The following is a 19,224-nucleotide window of genomic DNA, read 5'->3' on the forward strand; positions in this document are numbered from 1 at the left end:
GTTCCTTTTGTTAGATTCAATTTTTTGTGCATTTTTCAGTTTTTTTAGTAGATAGACGAGATGACAAAGTCATTGTAAATTCACACACTCATAAGTGAAGGTGTTAGAGTTCGAAGTTCGAACTCTAATCATCACGTTCGGCCTAATAATTTTAACATTTTTACTGGTTGAGTTAAAAGACAAATATTTGGTCAAATTCTACTTAGATTCAATCTTTGTTGGCATCTTCAATTTTTTCTTGTTGGTAGATAGACGATATGTCAAAATCATTATAAATTCACACACTCATTAGTGAAGGTGTTAGAGTTCGAAGTTCAAACCCTGATCATCGCGTTCGGTCTAATAATTTTGACATTTTTACCGGTTAAGCTAAAAGGAAAATGTTTTAGTCAAATTTCACTTAAAGACAAATCATTTAAGAGAAACCAAATTTAAATCATAACTGAAACAATCTTTAGTCAAGTTCCAGTTACTTATGGGTTAAACTTCATATGATCGGAGCACCATTTTCTTAGAAACCTGAGGGTAAAAACCAATCAACATTAATGACAAGAAAATTTTAAGAGTCTTATCATAAGAATATGATGAGATGTACATAAACAAATGGAGTGCTGCTGCTTTAGAAATGAAATTATGCAGCCACTATAAGAGCACAAATGTTGTTAGTGCTACATGTAGTGCTTATATGGCAGCATTGCCTAAACATAGTCAGCTAAATTCCGAAACAAATATTTGCGATAAAATCCCATGTTTTTTGGGGAATCAAACATGGGTAACATTAACCAATCATCAACTACTCCACTATACCAATCAATGTGTACTTTAATAATTATGTGTATTTCTAACAAACATTTCACAGACAGACAGGCACAACTCATTAAGCACTAACAAGCAAAATTAATGACGAATTAGGAGCTTAATTTAGTGCTAATTTTTAGGAACTTGCTTATTGTACCGTTATGTTCTAACCAAGAGTTATTCTTGGGGTTTGAAATAATGCCAATGGAAGAGATTATTAATTTTTGTTTGTTTTTCCTTTTACCCTTACCTTCGGTATATGGTTTTGGCAAAACCCTATTCACGTGATCTTTAGCCTTGGCATAGAATATGACAGTGTGTGTATGGCTGTCACTTTTGGCAAAATAATTTCACCAAGAAAAAATGAGTAAAAGAAGTTCATATCATTGTTGAGATAATTTAGTGTATAATTAGATTGACATTGAATTTGACGTAATTTCAACATGTGATAGGATCGTAATTTTGTGAAATTCGCCGTGATTCTAAGACACACGGTAAATTGATCTTGAAAACTAAGCTCTAAATAGGTGAGGCTTAGGGGTGAGTAAAAAAAAAACTGAACTGAACTGCTGTATTAAACCAAAAAAAAAAAAATATATATCGAACCATTACTAACAATTCTGAAACTGAACTGAAACAATTCGGTAATTAAAATTCAATTTCGTTTGTTTTTTTTGTTTTATTTTTAATTTTTTTTCAACGATATCCATAATAACATTTTGGTTCTGTTCAGAACAATTCAGTTCGGTTTGAAACAATATAGTTTAGATCAAAATGCAAACAATTCAGTTCAGTTATTTTAAATTTAGCAAACAGTTCACCTTACTTCGGTTCTTCATCTCGAACCGAACCATGCCCACCCTATTGAGGCTAATATTTAGATATTATTATTCAAATACAATTTGCCAATTTGGAACCGCATAGCTTAGCTTAGCAATGTATTAGGTATGATAAGAATCATAATGACCAGCAAAAATCTAAAATACTTTGGTGCTAGACTGCGATCTATTATTATAATGATTTGATATTTTTGTTCATAATCAATTGTACAAATTTTTTATGGAAGAAATAACACAGTTCTCTCTTTGTCAAGCATATGTGTATTTACCTTTTAATTTTCAAATTTTTACAACTTAAACTGTAAAACCATTCAATTAATTAGTATGTTGAATTTTCTTATCACTAAATTTGACATTTCTTTTGGCACACGGAGAAAAAATATTAAGTATTTTACCCCAAAAGGTAAATCTATAGCCATCATTTGTGTTGTACCCATTGACATAATTCAAAAGTTTGGACCATCAATTGTTTATCTATTCAAGTCATCTCCATAGGAATGATCTTATGACAAGAACATAATGCTAATTTGTCATGACATTGGAAAGAAAGACACACACTTTTATAGTCTCCGACCAAAAGTCCATGTGGGTATTGTTTGGGATTTAAACTCTCCCCATTACATGTAAAATTTGTCCCTCCATGGTCACAATTCACTTCCACCACGAATCTATTTCCAAACATTAGTCATGCTATGAATACACTCTTTATCCCACATATTTTTATGGAATGTTTTTCAACATACCATCTTTTATTAATAGAAACGAAATTCATGAGATCGACAAATTTTAGCGTGACATTTTTGAATTTCAACCAATGTATTGTGAATTAGGATAAATAAATCACACCAATAAAACTTAGATGTGTGGAGCAAAGGAAAGTAATAACCAATATTAAAGTAACATCAAACAACAGCAACAATAACAACAACAATAATCTAGGAATCAAGTGAAAAACATTAAACCACAATCAAAAGATAAAGAGAGAAGAGAAACAAACACACCAAAAAATGTTTACCTAGCTCTCTCCAAATTGACCTACTGTAGGGAGAGATTGATCTTTCAAATCTACTATATCAATGAGTTCTTTACAAAGAGATATACAAGGGTTACAAGAAACTAGCTTCAACAAGCTCACAAAGAACAAACCCTAATTTCTATCATGTTCCCAATCTCATCAATGGGCAAGACACTCAATGATTTTCACTCACCCGAAGTGTTTAAAAATGTTTCCCAACTCAAGAGAACCCTAATCAAAGACCATCAACCCTAAAGTTACCTCCTTTTGTTGTGTATGTCTTCAAATTGCAAAGTTGGGAAGCAGAGAAATCGTGACACGATTTGGAAAGCGTGTCACGATTTTGGTAATGTCGAGAGCTGTTTTCAGGGCGTCCAATCGTGACACAATTTTTGGCTTGTTGGGCAAGATTTTCAGGATAAGGTTGGTCGTACGCATCAATCGTGACACGATTTGGGAAAAACGTGACACGATTTCGACGCTGAAGTCTGCTATATAAGTGTTCTTTGCAGTTTTTGAAGAGAGAGCTAGAAGAGAGAGAAACTTGGGAAATCAAAGGAGGTAACTTTAGGGTTGAGGGTCTTTGATTAGAGTTCTCTTGGGTTGGGAAACATTGTAAACACCTTGGGTGAGTGAAAATCATTGAGTGTCTTGTTCATTGGTGAGATTGGGAAAAAAAGGTAGAAATTAGGGTTGTTCTTTGTGAACTTGTTGAAGCTAATTTCTTGTAACCCTTTTGTATCTCTTCATAAGAACTCATTGATAGTGGATTGGAGAGATCAATCTCTCCTCCAGAGTAGGTCAAGTTTGGACCAAACTGGGTGAACAATCTTTGGTGTGTTTGTTTCTCTCTTCTCTCCTTTTATCTTTTGCTTGTGATTTTGTGCTTTTTTTTCACTTTGATTCCTAGATTAGATCTAGGTGTTGTTATTGTTGATTATTGCTTGTGTTCACTTTGATATTGGTTACTACTTTCCTTTGCTCCACACATCATAGTTTGTATTGGTGTGATTTTGAGTCCGGAATTCACAACACCTTTGATTTCCCAAGTTTCTCACTCTTGAAGTCTCCTTTGATTTCCCAATATTCTCTCTCTTAAGCCTCATTCAAAACATGAAGAATGAAGCCTTTTACAGAGTTCATATCCCGAGAAATCGTGCCCCAATTTCAACTCGTACACTATACTATTCGAACCTTATCTGTCAAAGTCGGACCCTAATTTCGCCAAATTGTGTCGCGATTTTTGATGGACTAAAATTTCCAAAACTGACCCAAAATCGTGCCCCCGTGACTCCAAATCGTACCAGAATTTTTGCCCAACCTTCATTCATCAATTTTGAGACAATTCTCAACACAATGAAATAGAAAATAAAAAATAAATGTGTGTAAGAAAGTGTGTTGGTAACATTTTCCAACTAAACATTATTCGTTGAAGGTTCATATAGTATTGTGCTTATTACATCGTTATACCCAAAATGCATTTTAATTAGTGCCCTCCCCATATCCCCAATTCATTGTCTAAAAAAAACATCATATCGTTTTTCTTTCACATTGTTTCCCTTCGTTTTAAAAAATTATAAAAACCAATGTTTACACTTATTACATGCTGTTACTGAGGATAAATAGTAACTCACTAATAAAGCAAAAGAAGCACAAAAAGGCTAACATAGTACACCAAACTTGTGATAGAGAACATAAACCTCGTAACAAGAAATCCACAACTGGAACAACAATATTTTAATCCATAATGGCCTCAATGAAATCAGCACCGACCAACTGAAGTAGGACACTGCATGCATATGTATAATTAAGCCTAATAGTAATTACTACTGCATAATAACATAGAAGAGAAGAAATGCCAAAATAAAAAAACGAATGAAAGAAAAGAAATGTCTCACTCTCACGTGCCATGAAAAGAATAGTAGTTGTATGATATTAGCAAAAGGACCTCACGTGGAAGGGGATCCAAGAACCTAAATCATAAATTTAACTCTCACCAATGACCATTTTCCTCATATATATATATATATACATACATACACACACGTAGCATATAAAGTTAATTTAGTGTGATTGGTGTGTGACGGTCAAAGGTCAAAAGAAAGATTAATATGATGAGATTAAAAGGACAAAGTGTGAGTCAGCGGGTGAGCCGCACGAGGGGATCTATCTGCAGAAGCCTCTGCAATTCTACTACAACCTCACTTTGCCTCCTCCTAATTTAATCTTTTTCCCACTTTCACATCTTATTTTATTTGTCTACTCATTACTGTTTTTAAATGTTGTGTCACATGCACAACCGTTTCCAAATACCAGAGTATTTATACACTATATTTGATATCTAAATATACATTATTTTAAAATGTATTTGTATATCTAAATAGTCTCATCAAATAGTTGTAAACATGTAACCTTTCTTATTAAAAAGGATCAATAGCTGGCTTAAAGATCAAGCGGGTCAGGTTAGGACTTTATACCTCAAAATTTTAGATACGAAAACTTCATTTCCTCGTAAGTATATTATATATATATATATATATATATATATATATATATATATATATATAAATATATGATATGATCAATTAACATTAGATTTTTTTGTTCAAGAAATCAAAATCCATTCCTTCAACAATGCTAGCAAAAATTACTTATAAATATAATCATTTACCAAATTGACTATCAATGCTAGTTGAGAAAGAAACAATCTGATTTGGTGATGAGAAACGGAGAACAAGTCGTGGTTGAACCATCCAGCAGACTAGTTGATACTCAGTTCAACCGATTGGTCTAACTCTAACAACACTACTAGTATCAACAATTTTGTTCCGTTAAATGTAATTTTTATAAGAAATTTCAGACAGAGTTATATTATATGCGACTGAAAGAGTGGCAGCTCATCTTTATTAATGAAACCAAGAGACTTACAAAGCATATTATAAGAAAAATATAGAGCAACCACTCTAGAACATGTTCCAAATTTTGCAATTTTTGGGGAAATTAAAACCACTATCAGTTGATATTACAACCACGTTTAGCAGATGTGAAGTAATATTGAGCCATGTTGAACTGCATTACAAAGAACCGGATTTCAAAAATGTGGGATTCCAGGCAAAGGTTTAGACCGAAAGGAAAAAAAAACATTTTCAAATGACTAAGCAATGCATAATTACATAAGATTACATCTCCGTGTTGCATGTGTTAAAAAACAAATATAACTCAAAAAAAATGTTCCATAAAATAAAGAAATACATGGAAAAAGGGATCTAAAAGGATCTTGTGAAAAAATTGAGTTGTGAATTACGTGATAAATCTATGCACAAAATATACATCTGACATGAATATATTTATGCTTATGATCTGATCTGGTTGTATACATGGCAATAATTTCATCACCAACATGTTATGTTAGACACCAAGGCCCCTAAAATCCAAAGCTCGATTCTTCTTGGTACCAAATTCCAGATTACTATACTATAACAGAATAAGCCTCAAAATGGTAAATCAGGAATCAACTGTGACCATACTATCAATAGTTAATACACCAATTTCTCATGTCTAGTACGTTAGAATCAAGAAACAGAGTAGAATTAAAAAAATTCATCAATTCCCATTATAAAACAAAAAGCTACTGATCATATAAACATTTGTTCGATATTATGATCATCCATCAGTGATAGGAACCATAAATACAAATCAACTTCTAAGAAGAAATATCAATTATAATCACAATCTTGAACACTTGAGGCCATCAAAACAGGATGACCAATGCTATCATGCTTTGCAATAAGAGAGACATTCAATAGGAAAAACAGGTGGAGTTGACAAGTCTCATCTGAGCATGAATGATGAGCACATGAATAATTCCAGTTCCAGCACTTTTGAAAAGGTTCTGAAATTAGACATAGCAGGTGATTGAAAATTGAATAGAGCAAATTTTTCTTCTTGAATTGAATCATCGGCCTTGGACCAAAAAATGTGGATGTTAGTAAACTCTCTCAAATGAGCAGGTTAAAGATACGTAGCATGAAGGATGCTAAAACAAACAATTAAAGGAACAAGGGGTAGCATGAATAACTTAAATCAGCACATTAAAGATAGATACAAGGAAGGAAGGATATTAAGACAAACAAGATTGATGGAAGGCTTCAACAAGCAACTAAATTTTTGAAAAGCTGGTGGGAGGTTAACTGCCACTGAATACTGGTTACAGTCAAATGAGTTTGGCATTTGGAATTATAGGTAGGGGAAGCAGTTCATTAGGCAATGTTCAGCCTCGGTTGTGATAACAATCCCCTTGTGTATGGAGTAGTAATTTGGAGGAGTAGCATGTGGGGAGTTACTATAATGAACCCCAATCTCTCATCAAACTACTATTTTGCCTTGGACTCATTATGCAACTCACAATTTACAAAGCTTTAACAAAAAAATTATTCTTGTTTTAAAAAGAATTCTCCCTCTTACTATTTTTTCTTACTGAAATACAACTCAACAAACCAAAGTAGAATAAAGGACATGCAGGTATGATCAACATGTAGAAACTCATAAAATAAATTACAATATAGAACAATTTCAGGCAGTGACCACAACATACATTAGAACTCAATCCAGTTACACATGCATAAATAACACTGAATCACGCAAACAAAGTTGTCAACATTTCCAAGAAACATACTACAAATAGTTCATAATAGAAGATAAATAGTGAAGGATAATCTTTAAATACCTCATTCTTGTTTGTGTCATCTTCTTAGGGTAGCACATTGTCACTAGGGAGTGAAAGCAGAGACTCAGTATACATGGTCACCAGGGATCCAATTGGACACGGACCGTCCCAGAATGAGTTATGCTCTAGAAGCTGTCCTTTGTCGTTATACTTCAACAATTCAGTTTCACCATTTGTTCCAATAATGTCACCACTTTTTGTGGAGCATATAGGGGAAAAGTAGGGAATGCCATCAATAGACAAATTAAGAGTCTTAGTCCAAGACGAATGCACTTTGTATTCTTTCATCACCCATATTTCAACTCTGCTATTGTCATGATCCATACCCGTTAGACTGAGAAATTGTCCAAATACCCACAAATGACTATATTCAGATTCAAGGCCAAAACCATCTGGAAAAGGCATCTCTAAAAGTCTCCTTTCCATTAAATCAAATGCAATAATAACATCCCTTGCTAAATCATTGTGAAAAGCCAACCAATGAATAGCCCCACTAAAAAGTGACCCTACTCTATGCTCATCAGGGTAAAGCATATAAGGGAACGGAGTACCCTCAAGTTCTTTCCACATACTATCTCTCAACGAGAAAAACTCCAATCGCGAATTAACGTGATCATCATCAAAGTTTAGTACATAGGAGAATGAAACCACCAAGTAATCATCTGTTAACTGGTCATACCCAAAACCATAGTAATATGCTGCATCTAAATTGGAACCAAAAGGAGACAAAGGTATTTTCTTGTTAGCTCCGGTGGATGGATTCCACAGGTATATGATGTTTGGATAATCGTAAAAAAATATAAATCCTCTACACGAACTTGTATTTTTAATACGATAAACAGATTGGGGTTTGTGATGCTTCAAAATCTAAAGATAGTGTTTTCGGTATATAGTTTGTGATGAAAATAAGTCTATGAGTGTGTTTTGAAGCGGTGAGTTCAAAATGTGAATTTGCGAAGTGAGGATCATGAGAGATAAGAGAAAACCAAGACTTACAGACACATTTGAAACGAATAAGAGACTTCACTGGTAACCTTGAAAGGATTTGAACTATCAATTCATCAGGCAGACACGGCAGTGCCATCGTCTCCATTCTGCGACTATTTCTTCTTCAAAGCCGCACCAATAGTGTGTGTATCAGGTCTCTAAAAGGATATGGTTTGATTGTGCCCCGTTAATGTGAGATGTCTCTTTTCCCAAGATGCATTTTATTATTGGACAAATAGTCATTTTTGTATCAACTTAAAATCATGACAAATGATGTATGCACAACCATTTTTTTTGAAAATTTTTAAACAATTTTATCTCTCATACTCACATTATATTTTTACTCACTCTCTTTTTCTTTTTCTCTCTCCATTATTTTTTATCAATGAAAAGAGAGAAAAATGAGGTTATCATAAAAGTTGTTAGCAAATGGTTGTTCAAATACCATTGCTCTAAAATCATATATTTGGTTTGGTAAGAGATAAATAATGCATAAACTTACTTTTAGTCTTGGAGAGTTTACAGATTGGATTTCGACATCTATTTAATATCATTCATTCAATTTACTACCTCCGTCCTTAATTATAGTGCCCTTTTGAAAAAATAATATAAATTAATATAGTGGATATTTGTATTAAATATGTTTGTAATTACTATTATTTTTAGGGTTAATTAAGTAAATTGTCCCTATAAATATTCATAATTTTGTTTTTAGTCCCTACAAAATAAAATCACAGTTTTTAGTCCCTATAAAATTTTCCATCAACAGTTTTAGTCCCTATAAAAAATTTCCATCAACATTTTTTGTCCCTAAAATGCTTAAGAAAAATGTCACAAGGACTAAAAAGTATGATTTTATTTTGTAGGGACTAAAAACAAAACTGTAAATATTTATAGGACTAAAAACTTAATTAACCCTTGTTTTTATAATTTTATCCTCTAAAATAGAGAGTTGATTTATGCTCTCAACATGTTATTTATTGCTGATTGAAGAAAAAGATGTATAATATATAGAGGCATGTATGTAAAGAAATAATTAATGTAGTTGAAAATAGCAAAAGGGTCTTATAAAAAGAGACAAAAAAATTTCTCAAAAGAGTCTTATAATTAGGGATAGAGGTAATACTTACTTTTATATAAATATTTAGTTACTATCATATCACTCTCTCAAAAAGAGTTATTGTTCACATTAAGAAACTATTTTAACGTTAAATATTATGTCAAATACATCTAAAGGTCCTTTAAGTTTTTCATTTTTTCTAAAGTAGTCATTTAAGTTTCAAAAGTCCCAAACAAGTCCTTTAAGTTTCAAAAGTCCCAAACAAGTTCTTTTAATTTTTGAATCGTTTCAAACAAGTCTTTTTAGAGGATGATGACGATGATTCAAATGAAAGCAACAAAGTGCATTATCCACCATTTGTCATGCCTAAAAAGATGAGTAATTTTAAGTGGGTGTCAGGAGTCAGATTTGGTACCAAAGATGAGTTCAAGGAAGCAATTACCAACTATGTTATCTACATTAGGACTTGTTTGAAACGATTCAAAAACTAAAAGGACTTGTTTGGGACTTTTGAAACTTAAAGAACCACTTTGGAAAAAACGAAAAACTTAAAGGACCTTTAGATGCATTTCACCTAAATATTATTTTGACTAACAAAGTTAACAATAAAAAACTATTTTGAAATTAAAAATATAAGTTATTTGACTACTTGTTAAATGTTTAGGAAAAAAAATGACTATTTGTGCTTTTATTATTCAATAAAACCTAACAAAAAAAATAGCTTATCAAAATAAATTATGTAATTTTTTAAGAAGAATAAATTAAGTTATCTAATTATTTTGAGAGGGATAAAAGTAAATGTTACTAAAAACAAGTTTTTTTTTTTTGTCGTATTAACTTATAAGTTATAAACTCCAAATCTGAAAATGTCTAGCAGAGCCTAAATGTTCAAATAACGACTATTACATCTTTTTTGTTCATATCAAGTAGTATAGTGGTTAGATAAGTAGAGTGATTGATGTTCAAACTTCAAACTTTACATATATATAATGTCTCTACAATTGAGTTATGCTCACGGGAACGGTTATTGCATCTCTTTTATTTCATCATCAAAAAAATTTATTTTTTTATTTAATTTTTTGGTATAACATTGCTAATTATTTTCTGCTACCATAAATGTTAGTTTTAATGAAAATTTTGCCAATATACAAATCAAAACGTATAAAAATCAAGGATTTTTTTTTAAAAGCAAAATCAAGATTACTTATTTTAGTTGTAGCAATAAGTTATTTGTATTCTATAGAAGAAAAAAATTATTTGTATTCCTCTCTCTGAACTAAAGGTTGAGAGAGTTGGAGTCAAAGTGAATTTTAATCAATAAAATAGAGCGTTCGGTGGTGGAAAATATTGACCAAAACATTATAAAATGATATCGAATAATACTCATAACTAAAAGAAATGATTTGTGAACATCTCATTTGTACAACCGACAACTTATTTGCTATTTTTAAATATTTTTTTGATTGGTTTTAATTTCTGTGTTCGTCACAAACAATATTATATAGTGTTGCATTAGTTATTCAATTTTAATCGTACAAATAGCACAACTTCATAACGAAGTCTTGAGTATCTTAACTAATGGGGTGATATTATAACCTAGGTAATCTTATTTCACTACCTTAACTCTGTTTACTCATTTGAGTACCTTAACTAATGAGGGGATTCCTTAACCCAAAGTAGCTAACATTGTCTACTCATTTTAGTAGCTTAACTACCATACTTACTTAAGATCAATACAACAAGACCCCACCTAGGTTGGTCTCATAGTGTTGGCTTGGATCTGAAAGTGTTCTCATATGCAAAGTCTCGGGTTCAATTCTCTCCGATGTCAATTTAGATGGGTTAATTTATCTTTTTTTTTTTTTAAAAAAAAAAACAATACAACAAGTACAAATATGGTCTTAAAGTATACAAAGGTGTAACACATAAGTTAGATTGTAAATTTTACTCCAGGGTAGCCCTGAAAGTAGGGCTTGCAATGATTCGAACCAACTCGACAATAGTTCGAAACTCGATTCGACAATTATCTTGTTGAACTTGGTTCACAAACCAAATGAGCTGAACTTGAGCTGAAAATTAAGTTCGTTAAATAAATAAGTCGAACTTGAGTTGTATATAGTTTAATTCGGTTGGTTCATGAACCGACTCGATAATATATATATATATATATATATTACTAATTTAATTAACAATAATTATAATAAAAGAGAGAGAAAAAAAAAAGAAGCTAATAACATACTTGTACAAAGAAGAAGCCCTGATTGACAACGTATACTAAAATTAATCCCACATCGGGGAGTTTGAAAACATCTAACAGGAGAAGGAGATATAAAATGAGAAGTGTGCTGCGCAATATATGCAGTACGCTGCTACATGGACTGTGCTACACCACCGTTGATATAGTTTTCATATAATTTATAAAGTTCAACTTTATTTTCTATGACCAGCATGGTCTGTTGTAGTTTTATTTTATTTAGTTCAATTTTTGTTTTTTTTTTTAAATTAATTAAAAGGTCAAGCTATACATTTTGACAACAAAAAAAATTTGTTTTGAACCTAACAAGCTGAACCGAGTAGTTCGTGAACTTTAAACGAGTCGAACTCGAGTTAGGAAAAAGGTTCGTATTGAATTCGAGTCAAATTTTGAGCCGAGCCAATTCTTATCGAGTCGAGCTCAGATGAATTCGGTTTGACTCGACTCATTTTCAACCTTACCTGAAAGTGAGTTTTCTCCGGGATCTCCATTCACCGTGTGGAATCAAACCATATTCGATGTAATTTTCATCGGGTGGCTGATTGATATCAATTTCACTTGAACATTATGTAACACATGACAAAGCAGTACCCTATCATTAGATAGTTTCCTTTATCATCATTATTTATTTTCAATCAAAATATAACTCATAGTGATCTATTAACAACAACACAAGTTACTAATCAAGATATCATTATAAGTTAACATGTTCTCTCGTCTTACTCCAAGTTCTCGAACTTCATCTAATCTTTACCTTCCCATTAAGAAACATACATTCTACTTGAAAAAATATATATAAATATAGAAGAATCTTGATAAACTAAAATAGGAAAATCAATGTTGCAAATGGATGAAAACTAGTTCTAAGCATTCTGCGCAGGACTGTTGAAGTTCATTTCAGTAAATATGTAACACCACAAGATGTCTGAAGGTCTTCAATCTCGTTCTCTGAAGTTGCTTTATGGCTGTGCAATTCACTGCAACTTAAAAGACTATTATTAAGGTGTGAAAAAAAATGCAACTCAAAGAATTAAGCTAACAATAGAATATATGTAAAAGTAAATCCATAAAACAAAAAAACCAAGTGCCAAAAATAAAGAAGGAACATTTTGAACTGAACTGTCAATGTGAAATAGACACAACCAACCAAATCTGCATAACTAGCAAGTAAACCTTATGCAGATAATCAACTAAACTAGAAAGAGAAAAAAATGGGTAAACATCAACATACGTATGACTTCAGAAAATGGCTAAACAACAACATCTATGTAGAGCTGTCAAAACGGGCCGGCCCGGATGGGCCGACCCGTTTAGCCCGAATAAATATAGGGCTTGGGCCTAAAATATTGAGCCCGAATTTTAATAGGGTTTTTTAGCCCGGTACCCGTTAGGGCTAGCCCGAATGGGCCGCGGGTAGCCCGTTAGCCCGCATAACAAAAAAAAATTCTATAAATTATATATATTTTTCAAATAATTATTTACTTAGTTGATTATCAAAGTAAAAAAAACAAAAGTGAAAATTCAATGAATTAACACAAATATAAATGTAATATAAAATTATATTTATTCATTTCGTTATTTATAGTTTTAAAGATCGAATATATAAATATCTATAACCATAACATATCTAATTTATTTAAAATCATTTTTTTCGTCGTTTTAGTTTACGACGTTTGTACGAAAATGTTTACAATTTACTTTTGTGCTAGACATTATTTAAACATATTAAAATATTATTTATAAAAAAATTATAGTAGTGTTTTATAGTATTTTTTTAAAATAAAAAATATATATAATTTTTAATACGGGCCGCCCCGTTTAGCCCGCGGCCCGTGTAGGGCCGGGCTCGGGTAGTATATTTCAAGCCCGTTTTGTCAACCGGGCTTTTTGGTCCAGCCCGCTAGGGCCGGCCCGTTTAGGGTCGGACCGCCCGTTTTGACAGCTCTACATCTATGACTTCAAAATAAATATCAACACAGCAAATATGAAGACCAAACACTTCAGCAAAAGAAATAAAACATATCAACTTCTGTGCTTCAAACAAATTAATGGATTGATGCATCAATCTTAGAAATTATAACTGTGGACCCTCCTTCATTGCTGCAAATCAACTCAAAGAGTGCACTTAACATCTCGCGCATATCAAATAAACCATCATTGAAGACAATATTGTTTCTTTTCAACCACAAAAATCAATTTATTGATGCTAAAATATATGTATCCTTGAGTATAAGGATATACACATATATCATGCATGTTTTCACACACATGTATAAACTAATTAATTAGAGTGGAAATATGTTTAATTTTGTGCAACTGCCAGTACTACGAGACGATTATTACATTCAAAAATTCTTTGGAAACTCTTCACATATCTGTGGAATGGAAGTCAAATGTTGCTTGTCTAGATGCAGTATTACAGTGAAAGGAAAATCAAAACAGATCATACCTAGCTTGCTTCACAATAATGATGCTTTTTATATAAGTAAGGCTAAGAACACTTCAAAAATGATCAATCTCGAGGCAAGTGTGTTGATTTTTAAAAGAATAGACCTGTCATAATTAGTGTGTTGAAAGAGTATATTCAAAAGAGTGTATTTCTAGCATTTCTCTTTTTGACATTATTTCATGGAATTCTATCTTTTCAGGCTCCTTACAAATCTATTATTTTTCCTCATACTAATAAAATGGAAATGGTCCTCTATTTCTCACCCTCTACATTACCATAGTTTTTGGAGTATGAATATAATAATGTGACTTTGGTGGATTCAAATACTCTCTAGACAGACTCTAAAACTATGGTAATGGAGAGAAGAAACGGAGAGGGGAAATGGAAAGGATCCTAACCATAATAAAACAATATTAATGTATTGATTATTGCTATATGAAGCTCCCCATTTCTTTTTAGAAATGGAGAGGATTCTAACCCCTGTGAAAGATGTTGGAAAGCATATATAGGAATCTTGTAACAGCAGTAATTGCAGTAGATATGATCAGTATATTTATTGTTCTTGGTTTACATAATTCAGTTCCACTGAGTAGTTTAGAGTTTAGATACATGGAATGCATCAAGTCTCTAGTTTTCTCTTCATTTAACAGAATAAAAAAGAAGAAAGTCTCAAGAAAGCTAAAGTGTTTTTTCATAATTGATATTGTTGAAATCTCAGGTGGAGATAATGGGAATATAATAAGCTTTGGCTATTTTCACATATCTTCCATTGCCAATGAAACAACTACAAACAGTTGAACATATTTTTCGCCATGATATCACACATTGAGACAGTAAACGCTCTGATTAGCAATAATACTAATAGTAATCAATATAGTTTGAAAAAACTGCCTTGTTAACACCAAAGTCTTAGTAATAGAAATTATACCGAAGCTTGCATTACTAAATGTGGGCAGGAAAATATATATTACATATCTCCACAACAACAACAACGACCAAACATTATCCTACAAAGCGGAGTCGGCTACATACATCAAACAATGCCATAATGTTCTGTCATATATCATGTTTCTATCCAACTCATTAATCTCTAGATTTTCTATATAGTAATGTAAACTACACATTGTACTTATGTCAGGTGAAAAGAGACATGGTTCGCGACATGAATATCTGCCACATATTAACAGGGAAAACAAATGAATTTCTGATATTTTTCTGCATTAACTTCAGAATCAAGCAGAGAAAAAGGAAAATTTTATGTGGTTGAAAACATGGAATCTCATCTTTATGAAACCATTTACGGAGCATATTTTCAAAAACAATCTAGCGCAATGACTCTAGAACAGGTACCAGATTTGGCAATTTGTAGGGGAAATTAAAACAGCTAGCAAAGTTAACATTAACAATATACATGATTGAGGACATCAATATCTCCACATATCAACAAAAAAAAATGAATTTCTTATCTTTTGCTGCATTAATTTCAAAATCAAGCAGAGGAAGAGGAAAGTTTTATGTGGGTGTAAGCGTGTAATCTCATCTTTATGAAATCATAACACTTACGAAGGATATTTTCAGAAAAATCTAGAGCAATGACTCTAGAACAGGTCTAGATTTGACAATTTGTTGGGGTAATTAAAACAACTAGCACAGTTAACATTAATAAGACAACCACCTTTAGCAGATTTGGTAATCCTGACCAACATGCATAAACTCAAAATAAATTAAAAAATAAAACAATTTCAAGCAATGACCACAACATACATTAGAACTCAATCCAGTGACACATGTATAAATATCAGTGAATCACACAAACAAAGCTGTCAACATGCCCAACAAACATACTACAAATAGTTGACCAATAAACATAAAACAACACTATACTCATTGCAGCTGGCCAATAGTTCGTAATACAAGGTAAATATCAAGAAAATTGTGAAGGATAGTATTTTAATACCTCATTCTTCTTGTTTGTGATGTCTTCTTAGGCTTGCACATTGTCACCAGGGAGTGAAAGCAAAGACTCTGTATACACGGTCACTTGGGATCCAAATGGAAGTGGACCGTCCCAGAATGATCCATGCTCTAGAAGCTGTCCTCTGTCATTATACTTTAGTAATTTGATATCACCGTCTGTTCCAACAATGTCACCATTTTTTGTAGAGCATATTGGGTAAAAGGAAAGAGTATAAATGCCATCAATAGGAAGGACAAGAGTTTTAGTCCAAGAAGAATGCACTTTGTATTCGTTCATCACCCATATTTCAACTCTTTCATTAGCCCAATCAACAGCCCATAAACTGAGAAATTCTCCAAATACCCACAAATTACAATTATCAGTTGTATGGTGAAAACCATCAGGAAAAGGCATCTCTAAAAGTTTCCGATCCATTAAATCAAATGCAATTATAACTTGCCTCTTTATATCACCACGAACAACCAGCCAATGAATAGCTCCATTAAAGAGTGACCCTACTATGTTATCAGAAGCATAAAGAACATACGGGGAGTGAGCAGCCTCAAGTTCTTTCCAAGTATTATCTCTCAATGAAAAAAACCTCAAACACGGATAGTCCATTAATTCTTGGCATGTTACAGAAACTACCAAGTAATCATCTCTTAATTGATCATACCCAAATCCATATAGACAATGGAAACTATTTGAATCATTAGGAGACAAAGGTATTTGTTTGTAAACTCTAGTTGATGGATTCCATATGAATAGGTCTGGATCATTGTGCAGAAATATAAATCCTCTACACGAACTTGAATTCGTATCAAGTGAATCACATGGGGGTTCCACAAAATTAGGGATCGGGTTGGGAATTTCAGAAACAGCATTATCACAATGCAATGCTTCAAAATCTAAAGATAGTGTAGTCGGAACATGATTTAACATGAACAAAACTCTACGAGAGTGTTTTGCGGTAATTTGAAAATGAGAATTTGCAAAATGAGTATCGGAGATAAGAGAAAACCAAGACTTACAAACGCACTTGAAACGTAGAAGAGACTTCACCGGTAACCATAAAAGGATTTGAATTATCAATTCAAGTGGCAGATATGGCGCTGTCTTCTCCTCCTTCTTCTTCACTGTGCGTCTTTTTTCTCTGCAACTGTTTCTCATCGTGAGAGTTTGGGGCTATGCGTGGAGCGTGCTTGTTCTTTGAGTTTGACAACAAAATAAAGAATACGGTAACCGTTAAAGTTTTAAAATATTCTTTCATTGGTCCTAATTTTCCTTGTCTTAAATTATTAGGCTAAACTGCAGTTTTGACCCCCTAACTTTCATAAAGGTATGATTTTGACCCCCTAATAAAAAAAATTACAATTTAAAACCCTATGTTTTAGCCCCTTTGCAAAAGAGACCTTTTGATCAATTTTGATCGGATCAACGCGCAGATGTTATGCCACATGTGTATTATCCCATTTATTTTTATTGAAAAAGCCAATTGTGTAATACTTGAATTAAAAAAAAGCCAATTGTGTAATAGCACACTTTGTGCTGTTATAACACTTTCTGATAGCTAGCTAAGGTTCTGATATATAACACACTTTGTGATATTGTAGGATAATCCAACTCTTCAACACCCTGAAGCTTCAAATGCACAAACTTCAAATGCACCAGCTTCAAATGCACAACCTTTCCATTTTATTTTTTTTTAATTCAAGTATTACACAATTGGCTTTTTCAATAAAAATAAATGGGAAAATACACATGTGGCATGACACCTGTGCGTTGACCCGGTCAAAATTGACCAAAAGGTCTTTTTTGCAAAGGGGCTAAAACATAGGGGTTTAAATTGTAATTTTTTTATTAGGGGGCCAAAATCGCACCTTTATGAAAGTTAGGGGGTCAAAACTGCAGTTTAGCCAAATTATTATCAATTTTACGATATCCATAATTTTTGCATTTCAATACTTCACTAACTAATATTAATAATCAGAGTATTTTAATAAATGACAAATATCTTAACATTTAAATCAACACTATTAATATTTTTTTTAATATCCCGTGTAAAATTTAAATGGAACACCTAATATAAGACTGAGGAAGTACTTAATCAAAGTAATCTCTCATGTTAAAATGTTCTTTAACGTTGACTTTAACTATTTTTATATAAATACCGATATGACAATATATAAGTATATTAAGGGACTAATATGACAACATTTTTTTTCAAGAAGTTAAATCAACCCCCGAAATGATTGGCACCGGATAGAATCAAACTTTAGACATTGAGAGGAGCACATTAGAAGTCAACATTATCAATCTAACTCAAGAGGGTTTTAATACGACAATTTTGACTAACATAGGGTACAATTAGGACTATTTTAAAATTTTGATATATTGTGAAACTATTGTGATTACTTGTCATATATTCAAGGACAAAAATGATCATTACCCCCAATAAAGATTTGTTAGGGTGAGGAATTAAACAAGGGTGGTTAACCGATAGAGTTGCAAATGATTTTGGTGGAATATTCGTTAAATCACCTCGCTAAATATAAATATTGGTTCAACTTAAAACTTAATTCAAGCTCCGTAGAACATTTTTTTTAAAAAAGTTCCTTAGAACATTTTTGTTAACCCTAATTTGACTCATTTAAAGTAAATGAATAGCTACCGTTCTATTCGTTTGCTTGAATCACATTATTGTATAAAAATGTCAAATTTTCTAAACGTTTGACCTTTTTTTTAAGAGACGAAGCAAGGATTGATTTTAAAATTAAAATTATTAGAATTATAATGTTTTTAAGTAATAAATATAAATACAAAGTTCAGACTTGCATAAATATAGAAAGTTAAAAGGGACCCATGTTTAGGGAAATATGATCTTTTGACCCTCTAACATAAGGGAAATATGCTCTTATGGGATACATGATGTCTTCTCAGCAATTTTGAGACAAAATGGGTCAGAATTGCTATTTTTTTTGTTAGGGGGCCAAAATCGTAACTTTTTAAAAGTTAATGTGTCTAAAATGCACTTAAAGATAAAATTTATCTAAGAGGTGTCAATTCAATGATAAGAACTTGATTTTTTTTTTTGAAGGAAAATGCTTGATCATTAGCTAAAAAAAAAGCGATTCGAGTA

General features: G+C 32.2%; 1 protein-coding gene and 1 pseudogene across 2 annotated transcripts; both read right to left on the reverse strand.

Moving 5' to 3' along the window:
• Positions 1–6,149: 6,149 nt before the first annotated feature.
• Positions 6,150–8,556, reverse strand: LOC11439268 (F-box/kelch-repeat protein At3g23880-like; annotated as a pseudogene).
• Positions 8,557–12,332: 3,776 nt separating this feature from the next.
• On the reverse strand, positions 12,333–17,311 carry LOC11439269 (F-box/kelch-repeat protein At3g06240). 2 transcript variants are annotated; one of them, XM_003609446.4, is made up of 2 exons: positions 16,086–17,311; positions 12,333–12,656 (listed from the first exon to the last, which is right to left on the reverse strand). In XM_003609446.4, the coding sequence occupies exon 1, from the start codon at positions 17,253–17,255 to the stop codon at positions 16,113–16,115; it is 1,143 nt and encodes a 380-aa protein (XP_003609494.2). In that variant the 5' UTR covers positions 17,256–17,311; the 3' UTR covers positions 12,333–12,656; positions 16,086–16,112. The 2 variants fall into 2 exon arrangements, with proteins under 2 accessions (XP_003609494.2, XP_024636296.1); XM_024780528.2 differs by having other exon boundaries at positions 12,333–12,662.
• Positions 17,312–19,224: the final 1,913 nt, after the last annotated feature.

The sequence above is a fragment of the Medicago truncatula genome, chromosome 4 (genome assembly GCF_003473485.1).
Source record: "Medicago truncatula cultivar Jemalong A17 chromosome 4, MtrunA17r5.0-ANR, whole genome shotgun sequence".
NCBI lineage: Eukaryota > Viridiplantae > Streptophyta > Magnoliopsida > Fabales > Fabaceae > Medicago > Medicago truncatula.